Source organism: Rhinopithecus bieti, unplaced genomic scaffold (assembly GCF_001698545.2).
Source record: "Rhinopithecus bieti isolate Rb0 unplaced genomic scaffold, ASM169854v2 scaffold_25288, whole genome shotgun sequence".
In the NCBI taxonomy this organism is placed as follows: Eukaryota; Metazoa; Chordata; class Mammalia; order Primates; family Cercopithecidae; genus Rhinopithecus; species Rhinopithecus bieti.
The window spans coordinates 708,606-726,611 of NW_016811567.1; the positions used below are offsets into that span (position 1 = coordinate 708,606).

The 18,006-nt window shown below is 39.3% G+C and overlaps 1 protein-coding gene across 4 annotated transcripts in view; it reads left to right on the top strand.

Moving 5' to 3' along the window:
* RAB3IP (RAB3A interacting protein) overlaps positions 1-18,006 on the top strand; it is a 68,253-nt gene that overhangs the window by 27,292 nt on the left and 22,955 nt on the right. For all 4 annotated transcript variants that reach the window (XM_017894062.1, XM_017894060.1, XM_017894063.1 and 1 more), the window contains exon 4: positions 16,527-16,622. In XM_017894062.1, coding sequence (XP_017749551.1) covers positions 16,527-16,622 — 96 coding nt within the window. The remainder of the gene's footprint in view (positions 1-16,526; positions 16,623-18,006) is intronic.

Consider the following 18,006-nt stretch of genomic DNA (forward strand, 5'->3'; position numbering starts at 1 on the left):
TTTATTTATTTTATTATACTTTAAGTTCTAGGGTATATGTGCTCAATGAGCCGAGTTCAATTCCTGGATATCCTTGTTAACTTTCTGTTTCGTGGATCTGTCTAACGTTGACAGTGGGGTGTTAAAGTCTCCCATTATTATTTTGTGGGAGTCTAAGTCTCTTTGTAAGTCTCTAAGGACTTGCTTTATGAATCTGGGTGCTTCTGTATTGGGTGCATATATATTTAGGATAGTTAGCTCTTCTTGTTGAATTGATCCCTTTACCAGTATGTAATGGCTTTCTTTGTCTCTCCTGATCTTTGTTGGTTTAAAGTCTGTTTTACCAGAGACTAGGATTGCAACCCCTGCTTTTTTTTTGTTTTCCATTTGCTTGGTAGATCTTCCTCTGTCCCTTTATTTTGAGCCTATGTTTGTCTCTGCACGTGAGATGGGTCTCCTGAATACAGTACACTGATGAGTCTTGACTCTTTATGCAGTTTGCCAGTCTGTGTCTTTTATTAATTGGAACATTTAGCCCATTTACATTTAAGGTTAATGTTGTTATGTACGAATTTGATGCTGTCATTATGATGTTAGCTGGTTATTTTGCTCGTTGGTTGATGCAGTTTCTTACTAGCATTGATGGTCTTTATAATTGGCATGTTTTTGCAGTGGCGGTTATCGGTTGTTCCTTTCCATGTTTAGTGCTTCCTTCAGGAGCTCTTGTAAGGCAGGCCTGGTGGTGACAAAATCTCTCAGCATTTGCTTGTCTGTAAAGGATTTTATTTCTCCTTCATTTATGAAGCTTTGTTTGACTGGATATGAAATTCTGGGTTGAAAATTCTTTAAGAATGTTGAATATTGGCCCCCACTCTCTGGCTTGTAGAGTTTCTTCCAAGAGATCCGCTGTTAGTCTGATGGATTTCCCTTTGTGGATAACCCGACCTTTCTCTCTGGCTGACCTTAACATTTTTCCTTCATTTCAACTTTGGTGAATCTGACAGTTTTGTGTCTTGGAGTTGCTCTTCTCGAGGAGTGTCTTTGTGGCATTCTCTGTATTTCCTGAATTTGAATGTTGGCCTGCCTTGCTAGGTTGGGGAAGTTCTCCTGGATAATATCCTTCAGAGTGTTTTTACAACTTGATTCAATTCTCCGTGTCACTTTCAGGTACACCAATCAGATGTAAATTTGGTCTTTTCACATAGTCCCATATTTCTTGGAGGCTTTGTTCATATCTTTTTACTATTTTTTCTCGAAACTTCTTGCTTCATTTCATTCATTTGATCTTCAATCACTGATACCCTGTCTTCCATTTGATGGAATCAGCTGAAGCTTGTGCATGTGTCACGTAGTTCTCGTGCCATGGTTTTCAGCTCCATCAGGTCATTTAAGGTCTTCTCTGTGCTGTTTATTCTAGTTAGCCATTCGTCCAATCTTTTTTCAAGGTTTTTAACTTCTTTGTGATGTGTTCAAACATCCTCCTTTAGCTCGGAGAAGTTTGTTATTATCAATCTTCTGAAGCCTTCTTCTCTCAACTCGTCAAAGTCATTCTCTGTCCAGGTTTGTTCCGTTGCTGGCGGGGAGCTGCATTCCTCAGTTGGAAATGCAGAAATCACCCATCTTCTGTGTCATTCATACTGGGAGCTGTAGACTGGAGCTGTTCCTATTCGGCCATCTTGGACCCACAGATTGTGTGTGGTTATTGTAAATGGGATTGTATTCTTGATTTGCTCTCACCTTGAATGTTATTGGTGTATACAAATGCTGCTGAATTTTGTGCACTGACTTTGTATCTGGAAACTTTACTGGAGTCATTTATCAGTTCCAGGAGCCTTTTGGCAGAGTCTTTATGGTTCTTTAGGTATAAAATCATATAGTCTGTAGGAGAGGTAGTTTGACTTCTTCTTTTCATGTTTTGTTGCCTTTTGCTTTTTTCTCTTGCTGGATTCCTCTGGCTAACACTTCCAGTACTGTGTTGAATAGGAGTGGTGAGAGTGGGCATTGTTGTCTTATTCCAGTTCTCAGGGGGAAGCCTTCCAATTTTTGTCCATTCAGTATGATGTTGGCTATGGGTTTGTCATAGATGCTCTTATTATTTTGAGGTATATTTCTTTGATGCCTAATTTCTTTAGGGTTTTTATCATGAAAGGATGTTGGATCTTATTGAATGCTTTTTCTACGTCTGTTGAGATAATCATAGGGCTTTTGTTTTAATTCTATTTACTTTGTGAATCACATTTATTGACTTGTGTATATTGAACTCATCTTGCATCCCAGGAATAAAGCCTACTTGATCGTGATGAATTAACTTTTTGATGTGCTGTTGGATTCAGTTTGCTAGTATTTTGTTGAAGATATTTGAATCTGTGTTCACCAAGGATATTGGCGTATGTACTTAAGTGTATCCAGGAGGTCTGCCTGGGCATGGAGCAGAGAGGACCCGCCTATGCCAAAGCCTCTGCATAGGAGGAGTGAGGCAACTCAGGCTGCCGAACCAAGCATGCAGGTGATTTGAATGACTGGAGATGTGCCTGGGCATGTGGCAGAGAGAATCCCCCTACCCCAGGATCTCTAATTTTTGTGGTAGCAGGTATCATTCTTTAGTTTCTATGTTTAGAACTCTCTCAAGGATATCTTGTAAGGCTCGTCTAATGATAACAAATTCCCTTAGCACTTGCTTGTCTGGAAAATGTTTTATTTCTCCTTGGCTTATGAAGGTTAGTTTGACAGGATATGAAATTCTTGGTTATCGGGGACCAGCCCCAATATTTCAACATAGGTTCTTTTCTATTTTCCCTAAGTGTTGGCCGGTCTGAGAAATAAAGAGAAAGAGTACAAAGAAAGAAATTTGACAGCTGGGACTCCGGGGGTGACATCACTTATTGGCAGGTTCCATGATGCCCCTTGAGCCACAAAACCAGCAAGTTTTTATTAGGGATTTCAAAAGGGGAGGGGAGGTATGAACAGGGAGTGAGTCACGAAGATCACATGCTTGAAAGGGCATTAAAGATCACAAGGGGAAAGAGGCAGAGCAAGATCACAAGGTCAGGGCGAAATTAGAATTACTGATGAGTTTCCATGTCCTGCTGAGCATGCATTGTCATTGATAAACGTCTTAACAGGGAACAGGGTTCGAGAGCAGACAACCGGTCTGACTAGAATTCACCAGGCTGGAATTTCCTAATCCTAGCAAGCCTGAGGGGCGCTGGAGGAGACCAGGGCGTATTTCATCCCTTGTCTTCAACTGCATAAGGCAGATACTCCCAGAGCGGCAATTTTAGAGGCTTCCTCCTGGGAATGCATTCCTTTCCCAGGGTTATTCCTTGCTGGGAAAAGAATTAAGTGATGTTTCTCCTATTTGCTTTCTGCAAGAAGAGAAATATGATGCTGTTTTGCCCAGCCCTGCAGGCAGTCAGAGCTTATAGTTATCTCCCTTGTTCCCTGAAAATCACTGTTATCCTGTTCTTTTTTAGGATGCCCAGATTTCATATTGTTCAAACACACGTTTTACAAACAATCTGTGCAGTTAACGCTATCATCACAGGGTCCTGAGGCGACATGCATCCTCAGCTTACGAAGATGATGGGAGTAAGAGATTAAAGGTGCATAGGAAATTATAGGAGTATTGATTGGGGAAGTGATAGATGTCCATGAAATCTTCACAATTTATGTTCAGAGACTGCAGTAAAGACAGGTGTAAGAAATTATGAAAGTATTAATTTGGGGGAACTAATAAATGTCCATGAAATCTTCACAATTTATGTTCTTCTGCTGTGGCTTTAGCTGGTCCCTCCATTTGGGGTCCCTGACTTCCTGCAACACTTGGTTAGAATTTCTTTTCTTTCAGAATGCTGGAAATAGGTCCCCAATCTCTCCTGGCTTGTAAGGTTTCTGCTGAGAAGTCCAAAGCCTGATATGGCTCCATTTGTATGTAATTATGTAATCTAACCCTTTTCTCTGTCTTTAAGTATTTTTGTTTGTTTGTTTTGTTTTGCATTAACCTTGGACAGTCTTGTAACTATGTGCTGTGGCGATCTTCATTTTGGATAGTATCTTGCAGTTCTCTAGATTTTTTTGTATCTGGATGTTTAGTTTTCTAGCAAGGTTAGGGAAATTCTCTTGAATTATTCCCTCAAATATGTTTTCCAGGTTGTTTATTTTTTCTTCTTCTTAGGAATGATAATAATTCATAGGTCTGATTCTTTTATATAATCCCATTTCTCAACGACTTTGTTCATTTTTTAAAATTCTTTTTTCTTTATTTTTGTTTGACCAGGTTAATTCAAAAGACTATTTTTCAAGCCCTGAAATTCTTTTTTCTGTTTAGTCCCATCTGTTGCTAAAGCTTTCAATTGTACTTTCAAATTCCTTAAGTGAGTTTTTCAGTTCCAGAAGCTCTGATTTCTTTTGAATATGTTTATTTCTTCTTTTATTTTCTGGATTGCTTTAGAAGTTTCTTTTATGTTGATTGTCAACTCTGTCTTGGATCTCATTGATCTTCCCTGCAATTCATGTTTTGAATTCTTCATCTGTCATTTCTGAGTTTACATTTTAGTTAGGAACAGTTGCTGGAGAGCTAATGCTATCCTTTGGTGGTATTACTACATTTAGAGTTTTCGTTGTGCCAGAATTCTTTCACTGGTTTCTCCTCATCTGGAGATGATTGCACTTCTAATTTTTGTAATTATTTTCATGTGGGTAGGATTTTTTTCTTTGCCTATAATTGTTTTTTTCTTTTCCTTTCTTTCCCTCCCTGTTGGAGTGTGACTGTAGAGAATGCTGGGTAGATTCTTTTGGTTTTGCTTCTATGGTTCTGTGCACTTCTTTCAGCAGGTTTTATATTGCCCGCTGTGCATCTGACCTACAAGCCAGTAGATGGTGCTTATAAGAGTCACCTGTAGCCAATGCTGCTGGGTATATACTTGTTTAATGGCAGAAACTCTCTGTTGCCTTAGGCAGTGTCTGAGCTCCCTGCTCAGCTCCAGGAGGATGGGGCCATGATTGGTGAGAAGGACTGGGCAAATCTGCCGAAGGTTCACTTATGGCAAGCACAAATACCAGTGCTGAGGGTGAATCCAATGGGCGGCTACCAGGTACTCAGAAGTTTTCCTAGGCATGGAGCTGGGAATCACCTTCAGCCCTAAGTTCCCTGCATGGGGAATGGGGTGGCCTGAATTCTTAATCTAATAGAGTTGGCGCTTCAGGTGCCTGGAGGTCTGCATGGGCGTGGAGCTGAGAGGACCCACCTATACCAAGGCCTCTGCACAGGAGGAGTGAGGCAACTCAGGCTGCCTCACCAAGCATGCAGGTGCTTTGAATGCCTGGAGATCTGCCTGGGCATGTGACAGGGAGAACCCCTCCGGCCCCATGATCTCTGCACAGGAAGGGTGGGATGGCCCAGACTGCTGATTCAGGTGAGTGGGATCTCTGAATGTCTGAGACATGCCTCTGTGAAGTGAGAAGACCCCTTTAACCAAGATTTCTGCACAAGAGGAATGAGGTTACTCAGGCTCCTGAACCAGACAAGCAGGTACTTTGAATGTCTGGAGACCTGCTTGGGCATGTAACAGAAAGGGTCCCCCTACACCAGGATATCTGCATGGGAAAGGTGGTGGGGCAGCATAAGCTGCTGATCCAGGCAAGCTGGTTCCCTGAATGTCTGCAGATCTGCTTGGGGGTGTAGTGGAGAGGACCTCACCATACCATGATCTACATCCAGGAAGGATGGTGCCAGCTCAGGCTGCCGAACCAAATTTGCAGGTGCTCTGAATACCTGGAGATCTGCCTGGGCATGGACCAGAGAGGGTCTTGTTGTACCACAGTCTATGTCCAGGAAAGAGTGGGGTGGTTCAGGCTACTGATTCAGGTGAGTGGGTGCTCCAAATACCTGGAGATGTGCCTGGATATGGAGTGGAGAGGGCTCTGCTACACCGCAATCTATGTCCATGATGGGTGAGGTGGTGCAGGCTGCTGGTCCAGAAAAGTGGGTGCCCCAAATGCTTGGAGATCTTCCTGGGAATGGAGCAGAGAAGGCCCTGCTATGGTACAGTGTATGCCCAGGAAAAGTGGGGCTGTTCAGGCTGCTGGCCGAGGCAAGTGGGTGCTCTGAATGCCTGGATTTCTCCCTAGGGTGGAGTGAGAGGACTCCACTGCACTGTGATCTCGGGAACAGGCTGAGGCACCCAACAGTGTCTCGCGAGGATCAGTTCATGTTGCCAAACTGGCCCTGGCTGCAAGCCTTGCTGCCCAGGAGAAACTGCAGTGGTAGTAGTTCTCCTCCTGCCCCAACCCTGTGACAGGGAAGAGCACAATTCCAGTGCCTACTGCTGAGGTACTTCCCACAGTTCTGCTTGTGGAGGCCCTGACCCCACTCTAAAACAGGTGCTCCAGTCTCTGTTCTAAGACTAAAATGCATGAATGGCCATGCTGCCAGGTTGTCAAAGAATGGCTAACTTTGTATGTGCCCTCGTGGGGTTTGGCTGTGTCCCCACCCAAATCTCATCTTGAATTCCCACGTGTTGTGGGAGGGACCCTGTGGGAGATAATTGAATCACGGGGGCAGGTCTTTCCTGTGCTGTTCTCGTGATACTGAATAAGTATCACAAGATCTGATGGTTTTACAGGGGAGAATTTCCCTGCACAATCTCTCTTCTCTTGTCTGCCACTGTGTTAGATGTGTCTTTCACCTTCCGCCATGATTGTAAGCCTCCTCAGCAGTGTGGAACTGTAAGTCCATTAAACCTCTTTCTTTTGTAAATTGCCCAGTCTTGGGTATGTCTGTCAGCAGCGTGAAAATGGACTAATACATGCCCTGATTAAAAATGGCATTCTGCTTTTGGTCCTGGGTTTGGGAACATGTCTGCAGCTTTTCCCAGTGTCTTTCCCTCATAGCATCTCCAAGACTCTCTCCAAGTTAACTCCAGGGATTGGGAAAAACAAGTGCTCTCCTTCAACCAGGATAGCTTGGAACCCTGGTGGACAGGTGAATCACAGAGGGAAGTTCTCTGCCTCTCTCACCTACTGGGACTTCACTCACTTTTTTCAGCCAGACACTATCACGGGGCCTATTTGTCAGCATTCTGCTCCCTGGGATCTGGGGTGTCTTTTGTGATTCTGGTAGATCTCTGTTTTCCTTTTATGCCTTATCTTGTGACTTCCAAGTGGCTGTGTCATGCTCAAATCCTCTAATCCACCATGTTGGGGAAGCAGAAAACCAGAAACAAATATTTATTGAATAACCCAAGTACTCCCAGCATTACACCAAGTTGTGTAGGGCACAAAAATAATATAGATATGTCTCTCTTTAAGGAGTTTACTAGTTGGGGAGAAGTGACATATATTTAATGGTGATGTTTCATTGATTCTGAGTTGCACGTTTTTTTCAACTAACATCTCTGAAGTCAGTATAAGTCTTAAAATTGCAGTCAGCTAGACATTAATCATGACATTTATCATTGCTTTCTTGTGTGTGAACTTGTCATAGCTGTGTTATAAATGTAATTGAATTATGTGAGTTGGGTTCCATATTTGTGATCTTAATTACTGGGTTAAATATCTTCAAAAGGATCTCACTGTAATATGACATCAAAACAGAAAGGCACAAAAAAGCACAGTTACATATGATAAAAGTCTATGTCTTCATCAGTTTAAGAGAGTCTTCCTATAGGTTTAAAATAAAAATTCCAGTTGGAAAAAAGAACATTATAGATTCATTAATAACATATTTTTAATGTCTAAAATGTTTTTCTAAAAAATGATGAAGTCTTGGATTTGATGAAATACACTTGATTATAGAGTCCTGATATTCTGTGTTCTAAGTGTACTGATCCCTTGGTATCCATTGGGGGTTTTGTTCCAGTCCTCCAAATCTGCCCCCCACCCTGCCGGTGATACCAAAATCGATAGATCCTCAGTTGCATAGTGTTTGCGTATAACCTATGCACATTCTCCTGTATACTTTAAATCATCTCTACATTACTTATAATACCTAATATAAATGCTGTGTAAATGGTTGTTATACTGTATTGTCTTATAGAAATTTGTATTTTTATTGTTTTTTCCTCAACATTTTGATCTGTGGTTTGGTCGATATGCAGATTTGGAACCTGCTGATGCAGAACGTGTGTACACAGAGGGCAAACTGTATCTCTCAGATTTTTTGTCTCCAGTATTACCTCTTTGAATCTATATCTCTTGCTTATAATATTGCAGTGATTAGTTTTGTCTCTTTCCAGTCTTCTTTTTTTGACCCAGACATAATGTCCAAGTTACCATTTAAAAAAAAGTTTGATTTTTAACTGATAGGTAGTAATTGTATATATTTATGTGACACAGTGTGGTATTGTGTATATATATATATACACACACACACATACACACATTGTATAATGATCAAATCAGACTAAATAACATTGCTATCACCTCAAATATTTATTGTTTCTTTGTGATGAGACATTAAAAATCTCTTCTAGCTATTTTGTAATATTTAATAGATTATTAACTATTCACCCCTGCTGTACAATAGAACACCAGAACTTATTTCTCCCATTTAAAGTGTAACTTTTTATCTGTTTACCAACCTCTCCTCATTCTACTCCTCCCTACTTTTCCCAGCTTTTGATAACCGCCATTCTTTGCTCTACTTCTGTGAGATCAAATTTCTTAGATTCCACATATGAGTTCGAGATCATGCAATATTTGTCCTTCTGTACTTGCCTTATTTCACTTAACATAGTGTCCTCTAGGCTTATCTATATTGTCACAATGACAGGATTTCATTCTTGTTTATGGCTGAATAGTATTTCATTTTGTATATATACTGCATTTAAAATAAGCCAGCCGGGTGTGGTGGCTCATGCCTGTAATCCCAGCACTTTAGAAGGCCAAAGTGGGAGGATTGTTTGACCACAGGCATTCAAAACCAGCCTAGGCAACATAGTGAGACCCCATTTCTGCAAAAAATAAATAAACTGGACATGGTGGTGCATGCCTGTGGTCTCAGCTACTTGGAAAGCTGAGGTGGGAGGATTGCTTGAGCTTCTGTGGTTGAGGCTGCAGTGAGCTGTGATCATGTCACTGCATTCCAGCCTGGGTGACAGAGTGAGACCCTGTCTCAAAAAAAAAAAAAGTTCATTCTCTGATGAACACTTAGGTTGATTCCATGTCTTAGCTATTGAGAATAGTGCTGCAGTAAACTTGGGGTGCAGCTGTCTCTTTGACACACGAATTTAATTTTCTGTGGATTTTATTCCCAGTAGTGGAATTGCTGGATACTCTATTTTTAATTTTTTGGAGACCCTCCATACTGTTGTCTGTAATGGCTGTGCTAATTTATATTACCACCAACACTGTATAAAAGATTCCCTTTCTCCACATCCTCCTCAGTGTTTATTTTTTTGTCATTTTGATGATAGCCGTTCTAAGTGGGTTGAGATGATACCTCATGGTGGTTTTGATTTGCATTCCCTTAATTATTAATGATGCTGAGCATTTTTTCATATACCTTTTGGCCATTTGTATGTCTTCTTTTGAGAAATGTTTATTCAGGTCTTTTGCCCATTTAAAATTATGTTATTTGTATTTTTGCCATTGAGTTGTTTCTGTTTCTGGGAGTGAGTGCTGAATTCCCTGTTATTGTATGACAGTCTATCCTTTTAGGTCTATTCATATTTGCTCCAATGTAAGGTGCATATATATTTACAATTATTATGTCCTCTTTATTGGCCCCCTTATCATTATATAATAATACTCTTGTTTCTTTTTACAATTTTTGGCTTAAACTCTGTTTTATCTAATGTAAGTATAGGTAGCTACTCTTGCTTTCTTTTGTTTTTCTATTTGCATTGAATGTTTTCCCTTTCAGTCTCTGTATGTCCTTATGGAGGATTTGAGTCTCTTGTAGGCACCATAGAGTTGGGTCTTGTTTTTTAAATTCATTCAGTCTCTCTGTTTCTTATTAGAAATTTTGATCCATTTACATTCAAGATTATTAATAAGTAAAGACATACCTCTGCAATTTTGGTACTTCTTTTATTGTTGTTTTATAGATCCTTCCTTCCTCTCTGGCTGTCTTCCTTTGTGGTTATTTTCTCTAGTAATATGTTTTGATGCCTTGTATTTTACTTTTAGTGTATCTATTGTAGGATTTTGCTTTGTGGTTACCATGAGGCTTACAAAAAACATAACCAGTTATTTTACACTGCTAACAACTTAATTTTGATTGAAAAGAAAGAAAACGTACACTTTAACTCCATTATTTTCCCACGTTTTGAATTTTTGATGTTACAATTTATATCTTTGTATATTGTCTCTTAACAAAGTATTATAGTTATTATTTTTAATAGTTTTGTTTTTTAGTCTTAATACTAAAGATAGGAGTGGTTAATATACCACTATTACTATATTAGAGTATTCTGAATTTGTTTACTGACTTGTGCCAGTGATTTTTATACCTTCAGAAGTTTCTTTGTTACATGTTAGTGTTCTTTTCTTTCAGATTAAAGAAATCCCTTTAGCATTTCTTGTAAGACAGTTCTGATGGTTCTGAATTCCTTCAGCTTTTGTTTTCCTGGGAAACTTTTAATGTTCATTTCTGAAAGATGGCTTTGCTGGGTACAGTATTCTTGGTGTTTTTGTTTGTTTTTTCCTTCAGCTCTCTGAATATATTCTTCTACTTCCTGATCTGCAAGGTTCTCGCTGAGAAGTCTGCTGTGAGGCATATTGGAATTCTTTTATATGTTGACTTGCTTCTTTTCTCTTGCTGCTTTCAGAATCCCCTCCTTATCTTTGATCTTTGAGAGCTTGATTATAATATGCCTTGGGGTAGTCTTATTTAGGTTGAGCATGGTTAGTGATCTTTGACTTTCCTTTATCTGGATTTTATTTTTCTCCAGGTTTTGAAAATGTCCTGTTATTATTTATTTGGATATGCCTTCTACCCCTTTTGTCTTTCTTTATTCCCTCTTGAACTCCAGTTACTCAAACATTTTCTCTTTTGATGCTATCCCATAGATATCCCATAGATCTTGTAAGCTTTCTTCATTTCTCTTTAGTCTTTTTTTCTTTTTTCTTCTTTACCTATATGTTTTTCACTTATCCTGCCTTTGAGCTCACTCATTGTTTTTTCTGCTTGGTCAATTCTGTTGTTGAAGCTCTTTTTCACTACTTTCACTGCACATTACAGCTAGGGAACTTTTTAAAAATTTATTCTTTTTTTTTTTATTTCAGTGTCTGTTAAATTTTTCTGATAAATTTCTGAATTGTTTATCTGTATTTTCTTGAAGTTCACTGATGATCCTTAACACAGCTAGTTTGATTTTTATTCTGACAGGTCACACATCTCCATCTTTTTAGGGTCTGTTATTGGCACCTCATTTTGTCTTTTTGGTGAGGTCATAATTCCCTGATTGTTCTTAATGCTTGTGGATGTACATTGATGTCTGCTTATTAACAAATTAGTTATTTATTCAAGTCTTTGCAGTGTGCTTTTGTGCCCATCCTTCTTCAGTGGGCCTGTCTAGAAATCTAATAGTGGCTGTTGTCAAGCCTGTGAGTACTGCAGCCATTTCAGCAGTAGAGGGCGCCTTAAGCCCATTTTTATCACGAGTCTCCTGAGGGCTTCCAGGATGACATGGTGCTCCAGCCAGGATATACCTGATGATCACTCAAGGTAGGGGTACCCTGACTGTGAGAAAGTTGGCCAACGACCCGAACCTGGAAACCTGTCCCATTTGCTTAGACAGATGCATGTTTCCCAGCAGCTCCCTGCACAGATGGGATAGTTCCCCAACTGCAGCAAAAGGAACTGGAGCTGAGACTGGGACCCCTTACATTCTGCTGTAGGATGGAGGCTGGTGAGCTTGCCCCAGTGGCCCACATCCATGCTTCCCAGTGGATGGGACAGTTTACCAACTGCAGGGAGAGGGGCTGGAGCCGAGTCTGGGCCCCTTCACTGCTGTGGAACAGAGGCTGGCAAACCTACCAGGGTAGCCCAGGCAGGCAAGCTTCCCCCAGAAGCTCCCTGCACAGGTGGGACATTTCCCTGACTGCAGTGAGAGAGGCTAGAGTGGAGAGTGGGATCCTTTAGGACCTGCTTTAGGACAAAGGCTGACAGGTCCTTCAAGGAGGCTCAGACAGACAAATCATTCCTGGGTTGTGGATATGGGTAAATCTTCCTCTGGGTTCTTGTGCAAGCAGTAATAAACTGGGCCCATGGCTGGGTGGCTGAGGGGTTGGAGCCAATTTACAGGATAACTTTCAGATCTGCTGCCAAGACCAATGCCAGTGGGCAGATGAAGCTTCCTGCTTAGGCACTAGTGTGCTTGATTCCTCCTAAGTCTTTTTTTTTTAAATTAGTATTTTGGAAGGTTTGATTTTGTTTTGTTGTTTTAATAAAATATATTTATATATCTTAAAAGTTCTTTATATACTACCTTTGTTTCCTGCCATAAACAGTACTAAACTTTTTCTTCCCTTTTCCCGTATCATTTAATTTTAGTTACAAGTATTATCTTAATGCCAATCACTATGTTCATAAATGTACTTGGGTTTATCCCGGTTGATTTGAGAGCTTCAAGTTGTAACTCTTTTTTCCAAGCAATACTTAAGAAGTTAGTACACTTAGTTTCACCTTGTAATTTTTTTGGTTTTTAAAAATAATATGTGTTACTTTTACATCCCTTGAGCTTGTTTCATTTTTATACCATTTTGTCAGTTTTATCTCCATTTTTAAAAAATTGACACTATATTTTAGAGCAGTTTTAGGTTCACAGCAAAATTGAAAGTACAGAGTCACCATATACTTGACTCTCCCCACACATGCACAGCGTCCCCCCCATTAACATCCCCTACCAGCGTGGTGCATTTCTTAAAATTAATAAACCTCCATTGACACATTGTCTCCCAAAGTTAATAGTTTACATTAGGGTTTACTCTTGATGTTGTACATGCTGTGGATTTTGACGAATGTATAATGATATATATCTACCATGATAGTATCATACAGAGTAGTTTCACTGATCTAAAAATCCTCTGTGCTCTGCCTGCTCTTCCCTTTCTCCCCAAAAACCCTGGCAACCACTGATCTTTTTAACATCTCTGTAGTCTTGCCTTTTCCAGATTGTCATACAGTTGGAATCATATAGTGTGTAGCCTTTTCAGATTGGCTTTTTTCACTTAGTAATGCGCATTTAATCTTTTATGTCTTTTCATGGCTTGTTAATTCATTTTCTTTTAGCACAAAATGATATTCCGCTGTCTGGACGTACCACAGTTTATCCATTCACCTCGTGAAGGCCATCTTGGCTGCTTCTAAGTTTGGGCAATTATGAGTGAATAAAGCTGCTATAAATGTGTGTTTGCAGATTTTTATGTGGACATATTTTTGACTGATTTAGGCAAATAACAACAAGTGTGATTGCTGGATCCCATGGTAAGAGTATGGTTAGCTTTGTAAGAAATTGCCAAACTATCTTCCAAAGTAGCTTTACCATTTTGCATTGTCACTAGCAATAAATTAAAGTTCCTATTGGTTCACATTCTCTTTAGCATTTGATATTACCAGTTTTAATGCCCCAAAGGGGGATTAAAAAACTATATTGCCATCACAGTTACAACACCACTAGCTCATGTTCTGAGTTTTGGCCATTCTAGTAGGTATGTAGGGTATCTCATTTTTTTTTGTTTTGTTTTTTCTTTATGAGATTGAGTCTCGCTCTGTCTCCCAGGCTGGAGTGCAGTGGCGCGATCTCGGCTCGCGGCAACCTCCGCCTCCCGGGTTCAAGTGATTCTCCTGCCTCAGCCTCCTAAGTAGCTTAGGGATTACAGGCACGCGCCACCATGCCTGGCTAATTTTTGTATTTTTAGTAGAGACAGGGTTTCACCATGTTGGTCATGCTGGTCTCGAACTCCTGACCTCGTGATCCGACCACCTCAGCCTTCCAGAGTGCTGGGATTACAGACGTGAGCCACCGCGCCTGGCCATCTCATTGTTCTAATTTGTGGTTCCTTAATGAGATATGATGTTGATTTTTTTTTTTTTTTTTTTTTTTGAGACGGAGTCTTGCTCTGTTGCCCAGACTGGAGTGCAGTGGCGCAATCTCCGCTCACTGCAAGCTCCGCCGCCTCCCAGGTTCATGCCATTCTCCTGCCTCAGCCTCCCGAGTAGCTGGGACTAAGGTGCCCGCCACCACGCCCAGCTAATTTTTTTGTATTTTTAGTAGAGACGGGGTTTCACTGTGTTAGCCAGGATGGTCTCGATCTCCTGACTCGTGATCCGCCCACCTCGGCCTCCCAAAGTGCTGGGATTACAGGCGTGAGCCACCACGCCCAGAGATTATCTTTTCATATGCTTATTTGTGATCTGTGTATCTGTCTTCTCTGGTGAAGTGTCTGTTTTGGTCATTTGCCCAGTTTTTAATTGGGTTGTTCTTTTCTTACTGTTGAATTTTAAATGTTCTTTGTATATTTTGGAAGCAGTAGTTTATCACATAGGTCATTTGCAAATATTTTTTTCCCAATTTGTGTCATGTCTTCTCATTCTCTTGATGTTCCCATCTTTTAGTTGTAGTTCTAAAGTTAGCTGTATTTTCTTCTTACCCCAGTCTGTCATGTTACAGCTTCTCCAGTTTTTGTTGTTGTTGTTGTTGTTGTTGTTTTTTAATCTGAAACATTCTGTCGTCCACTCAGGCAAGCTCATAGGAGAGATATTTTCTAAGGTTTTCTAAGGTCTTACAGCTTTATGACTTTGTGGTCGTACAATTGAAGGACACTTTTGCTGGATATAAAATACTCAGCTCACATTTTTTCCTTTGAGTATCTTAAAAATGTTACTTCATTGTTTTCTAACGTAAATGTTGCCGTTGAAATTTGGTTCGAGTCTGATTTTTTTTCCCTTATAGGTGACTTGGCTTTGTATTTAACTTCATTATTGTGATAACTTTACATATTTTTGTTTCCCATGTTTAAATGATCTGCATTTCCCTGGACTATTAGGAAGAGGTTCCTATGAAAGAATAAATCAGGATAGCTTTATCAGTTTACATTTGAAGGTTTTTCTCTGTTGTTATTGGAGTATGTGTGTAGCCCCTTTTGTCTCTTAGGTAATCCTTGGTCAAAAAGGTTTTTCTTTTCTAGTGCACAGTTTCTGAGAGCTTTACATGCTTAGCATCCCGTCAGAGGATACTTACTTTCTCTTTATAGTATTTTCTGTCAACTGTTCCTTTGGAACTTTGCCACTCCCTTCTCTCTTTATATCTGATCCTTCTTTCTCACTGTCTTCATTATCTTGCAGTTTTGTTTGAGATTTCAGAGTTTTTCCCCCTTAGGGTGAGACTGTCCTTCTGGTGAGGGCTCTTTTTTACATACTCCTCTAAGATGCTTGAGGGTTTAGAGCTTCATAGCACTCTTTGCTGCCTATAGGACTGACTATACAGGTTTTTACACCCACCTGCAACCTGGAGCTTGTGAAAACCTTTTCCTTTCTCTCCATTTGTTTCTTAGATTTGCTGTCCGAGTTTTTTCCAAAGATAGAGTGCTGTGCTTGTGGAGTATTTCTTAGTGATTTTTGGGTTTTGTTGCTTTGTAGGGTACCTCTGTTGTAGCTTTAATTTCTTGCTGCTTTTGTACATCTGGTGATCATGCATTGTGAGCAATTTATCCACATTCTCTTAATATTCTGAGAATTATGGAGATTCTCTTTTACTTAGTTTCATTGGGCTCTTCTCATATCCCTGTTGGTATATCTGGTTTTTAGGAATTATCTTTGGGGGATTAAAAGACTATACTGCCACCACAGTTATAAACCACTAACTCGTTATTTTATTAGTTTAATTGTGACTAATATGTAAGGAGCTTAGATTTTTTTTCCCCCTGTGTTTGAAAGGTTAGGGCTACTTAAGCATACAGAATTGCATATTTTTAATATCTGAATAAGGGAATTTTAAAACATCTATATGTGACCTGGTGAGGAGATGAATATAAATGTAGAATGTGATTTTGTTAACATTTTCTTGATTTTAAATGCAAATGTACATCATTTATATCTGGTTACATTGTTTAATGGGTATAGTCTCCTAACAGGTATTTTAGATAATTGCAGTATGGTACATGAAGTTACCTGTAAGTAAATAGCTTTTAAAGTAAACATGAAAAAAGTGAATTTGTATTGGAAATTAATATGCGAGGTAATTCCTTGCTTGATGGAAATAAAATATGTATAGCAAAAAGTGAGAAGGAAAGATTAAGTTCATTTTTATTTTCACCTGTAATATATATTTTTATATATTTTATATATGGATATATAGTTTTAATTTTTGGAATATTTTATTGAAAGAAATGTGGAATTTGAATTTGTTAGTTGGGATTTTCTGTAATTTTGGACTTGCCTGATTGTCTTCCACATAGCAGGTGCTAGATAAATATTTTCAATGTGAACATTGTAGGAAGTGACAGTATTCATATTTTATAATTTTATTAGTAAAGATTATATAGTCTGCTGAAACTAACTTCCAACTATGGAGATCCAAAATAAAATTATCAATTTCTCTTAGGAACTGAAGTTAAAAGATGAAGAATGTGAGAGGCTTTCAAAAGTGCGAGATCAACTTGGACAGGAATTGGAAGAACTCACAGCTAGTCTATTTGAGGTTGGTCTATTTACATCTTGGCCAACAGCAGCATCTTGACTTTTATATATTGACAAAATTATATTTTGAGGGAATCTTGAAAAAGATTTGCTTAGCTTCATGTATATTTATAAGTCCTCTAAGCAAAAGAGAAATCTTTAAGCAATGTAGAATTTACAACTTAAAATGATGTGAAAAGAAATAAAAAACAACTATGGGCTACCAGTATCAGATTGTTTAAAAATGTATGTGTGCAAAGAAAGGAGGCAAATTTTAGTATTGATTTTTTATTTTACTAAGTATTTATGGGCTACTTTAGATTAACTACATATGACTGTACAACTAAGAGGGCAAACTCTGAGATAGTCATCTTATATGGGATAGTTTGAGAAATGGTAGAAGGCACATCTACTTGTAAGAAGGCATACTTTTTATATCCAGCCCACTACCAGGAAACGTTTCTACGTAACTGGAGCAGTGTTTCTCCATAGCGGTGCCACTGACATTGTAGGACGTTTAGTGTCCTTGGTGTATTAGGGTTCTCCAGAAAAACAGAGCCTATACATATACATATATAGAGAGATACAGAGAGAGAGAGAGAGAGAGGGACAGAGGCACTCATTATTATAGGGAGTTGACTCTTGCTGTTATGGAGGCTGGCAAGTCCCAGGGAGCCGCAGTGGAAGTCAGCAAACTGGAGGCCCAAGAGGGCTGATAGTGCACTTCCAGTCTGACTTTGAAGGTCTGAGAACTGGGAAGAGCAAATGTTTCAGTTTGAATCCGAAGGCAGAAAAAAAAATCTCTTCCTTGAGGGAGGGTCGTCCTTTTTTGTTCTATTCAGGTCATCAACTAATTGGATAAGGGTCACCCACATTCTAGAGGGACGTCTACTTTACTCAGTCTACCAATGTAAATGTTATTCTTATGCAAAAACATTCAGGATAATGTTTGACTACATAGTTGAGCACCCTGTGATTCAATCAAGTTGACATACACAATTAACCATCACAATAGGCTTTGCTCAAAAAAATGCTAGTAATACACCCTGATCATTTTGACAGCATACAAATACCCCTGGTGGGCGAGGTGAGGGTAGTACTTCCATGAGTAAGAACTGTTGCCACAAAGTGTCTCCTTTGGGTTAAGATCTTGAGTCTTGAGAAGTTCCTTAACAATAACATTGATGTGTTACTGGAATGGCTAATGCCATTATCATTTAACGATATATATATATATTTTTCCTAAAGATTTGTTCTTAAAACTTTTATTGTAATAAACTTGTGGCGGGGGGAAATTCCATCACCTTTTGTTGTTTTTATTCATAATCTATTTCAGTCTCAGGTATATATATATTCTTACATAGTTGTAATTTAATATTTTGTGTTTTTCTAAGTAACATTTTTAA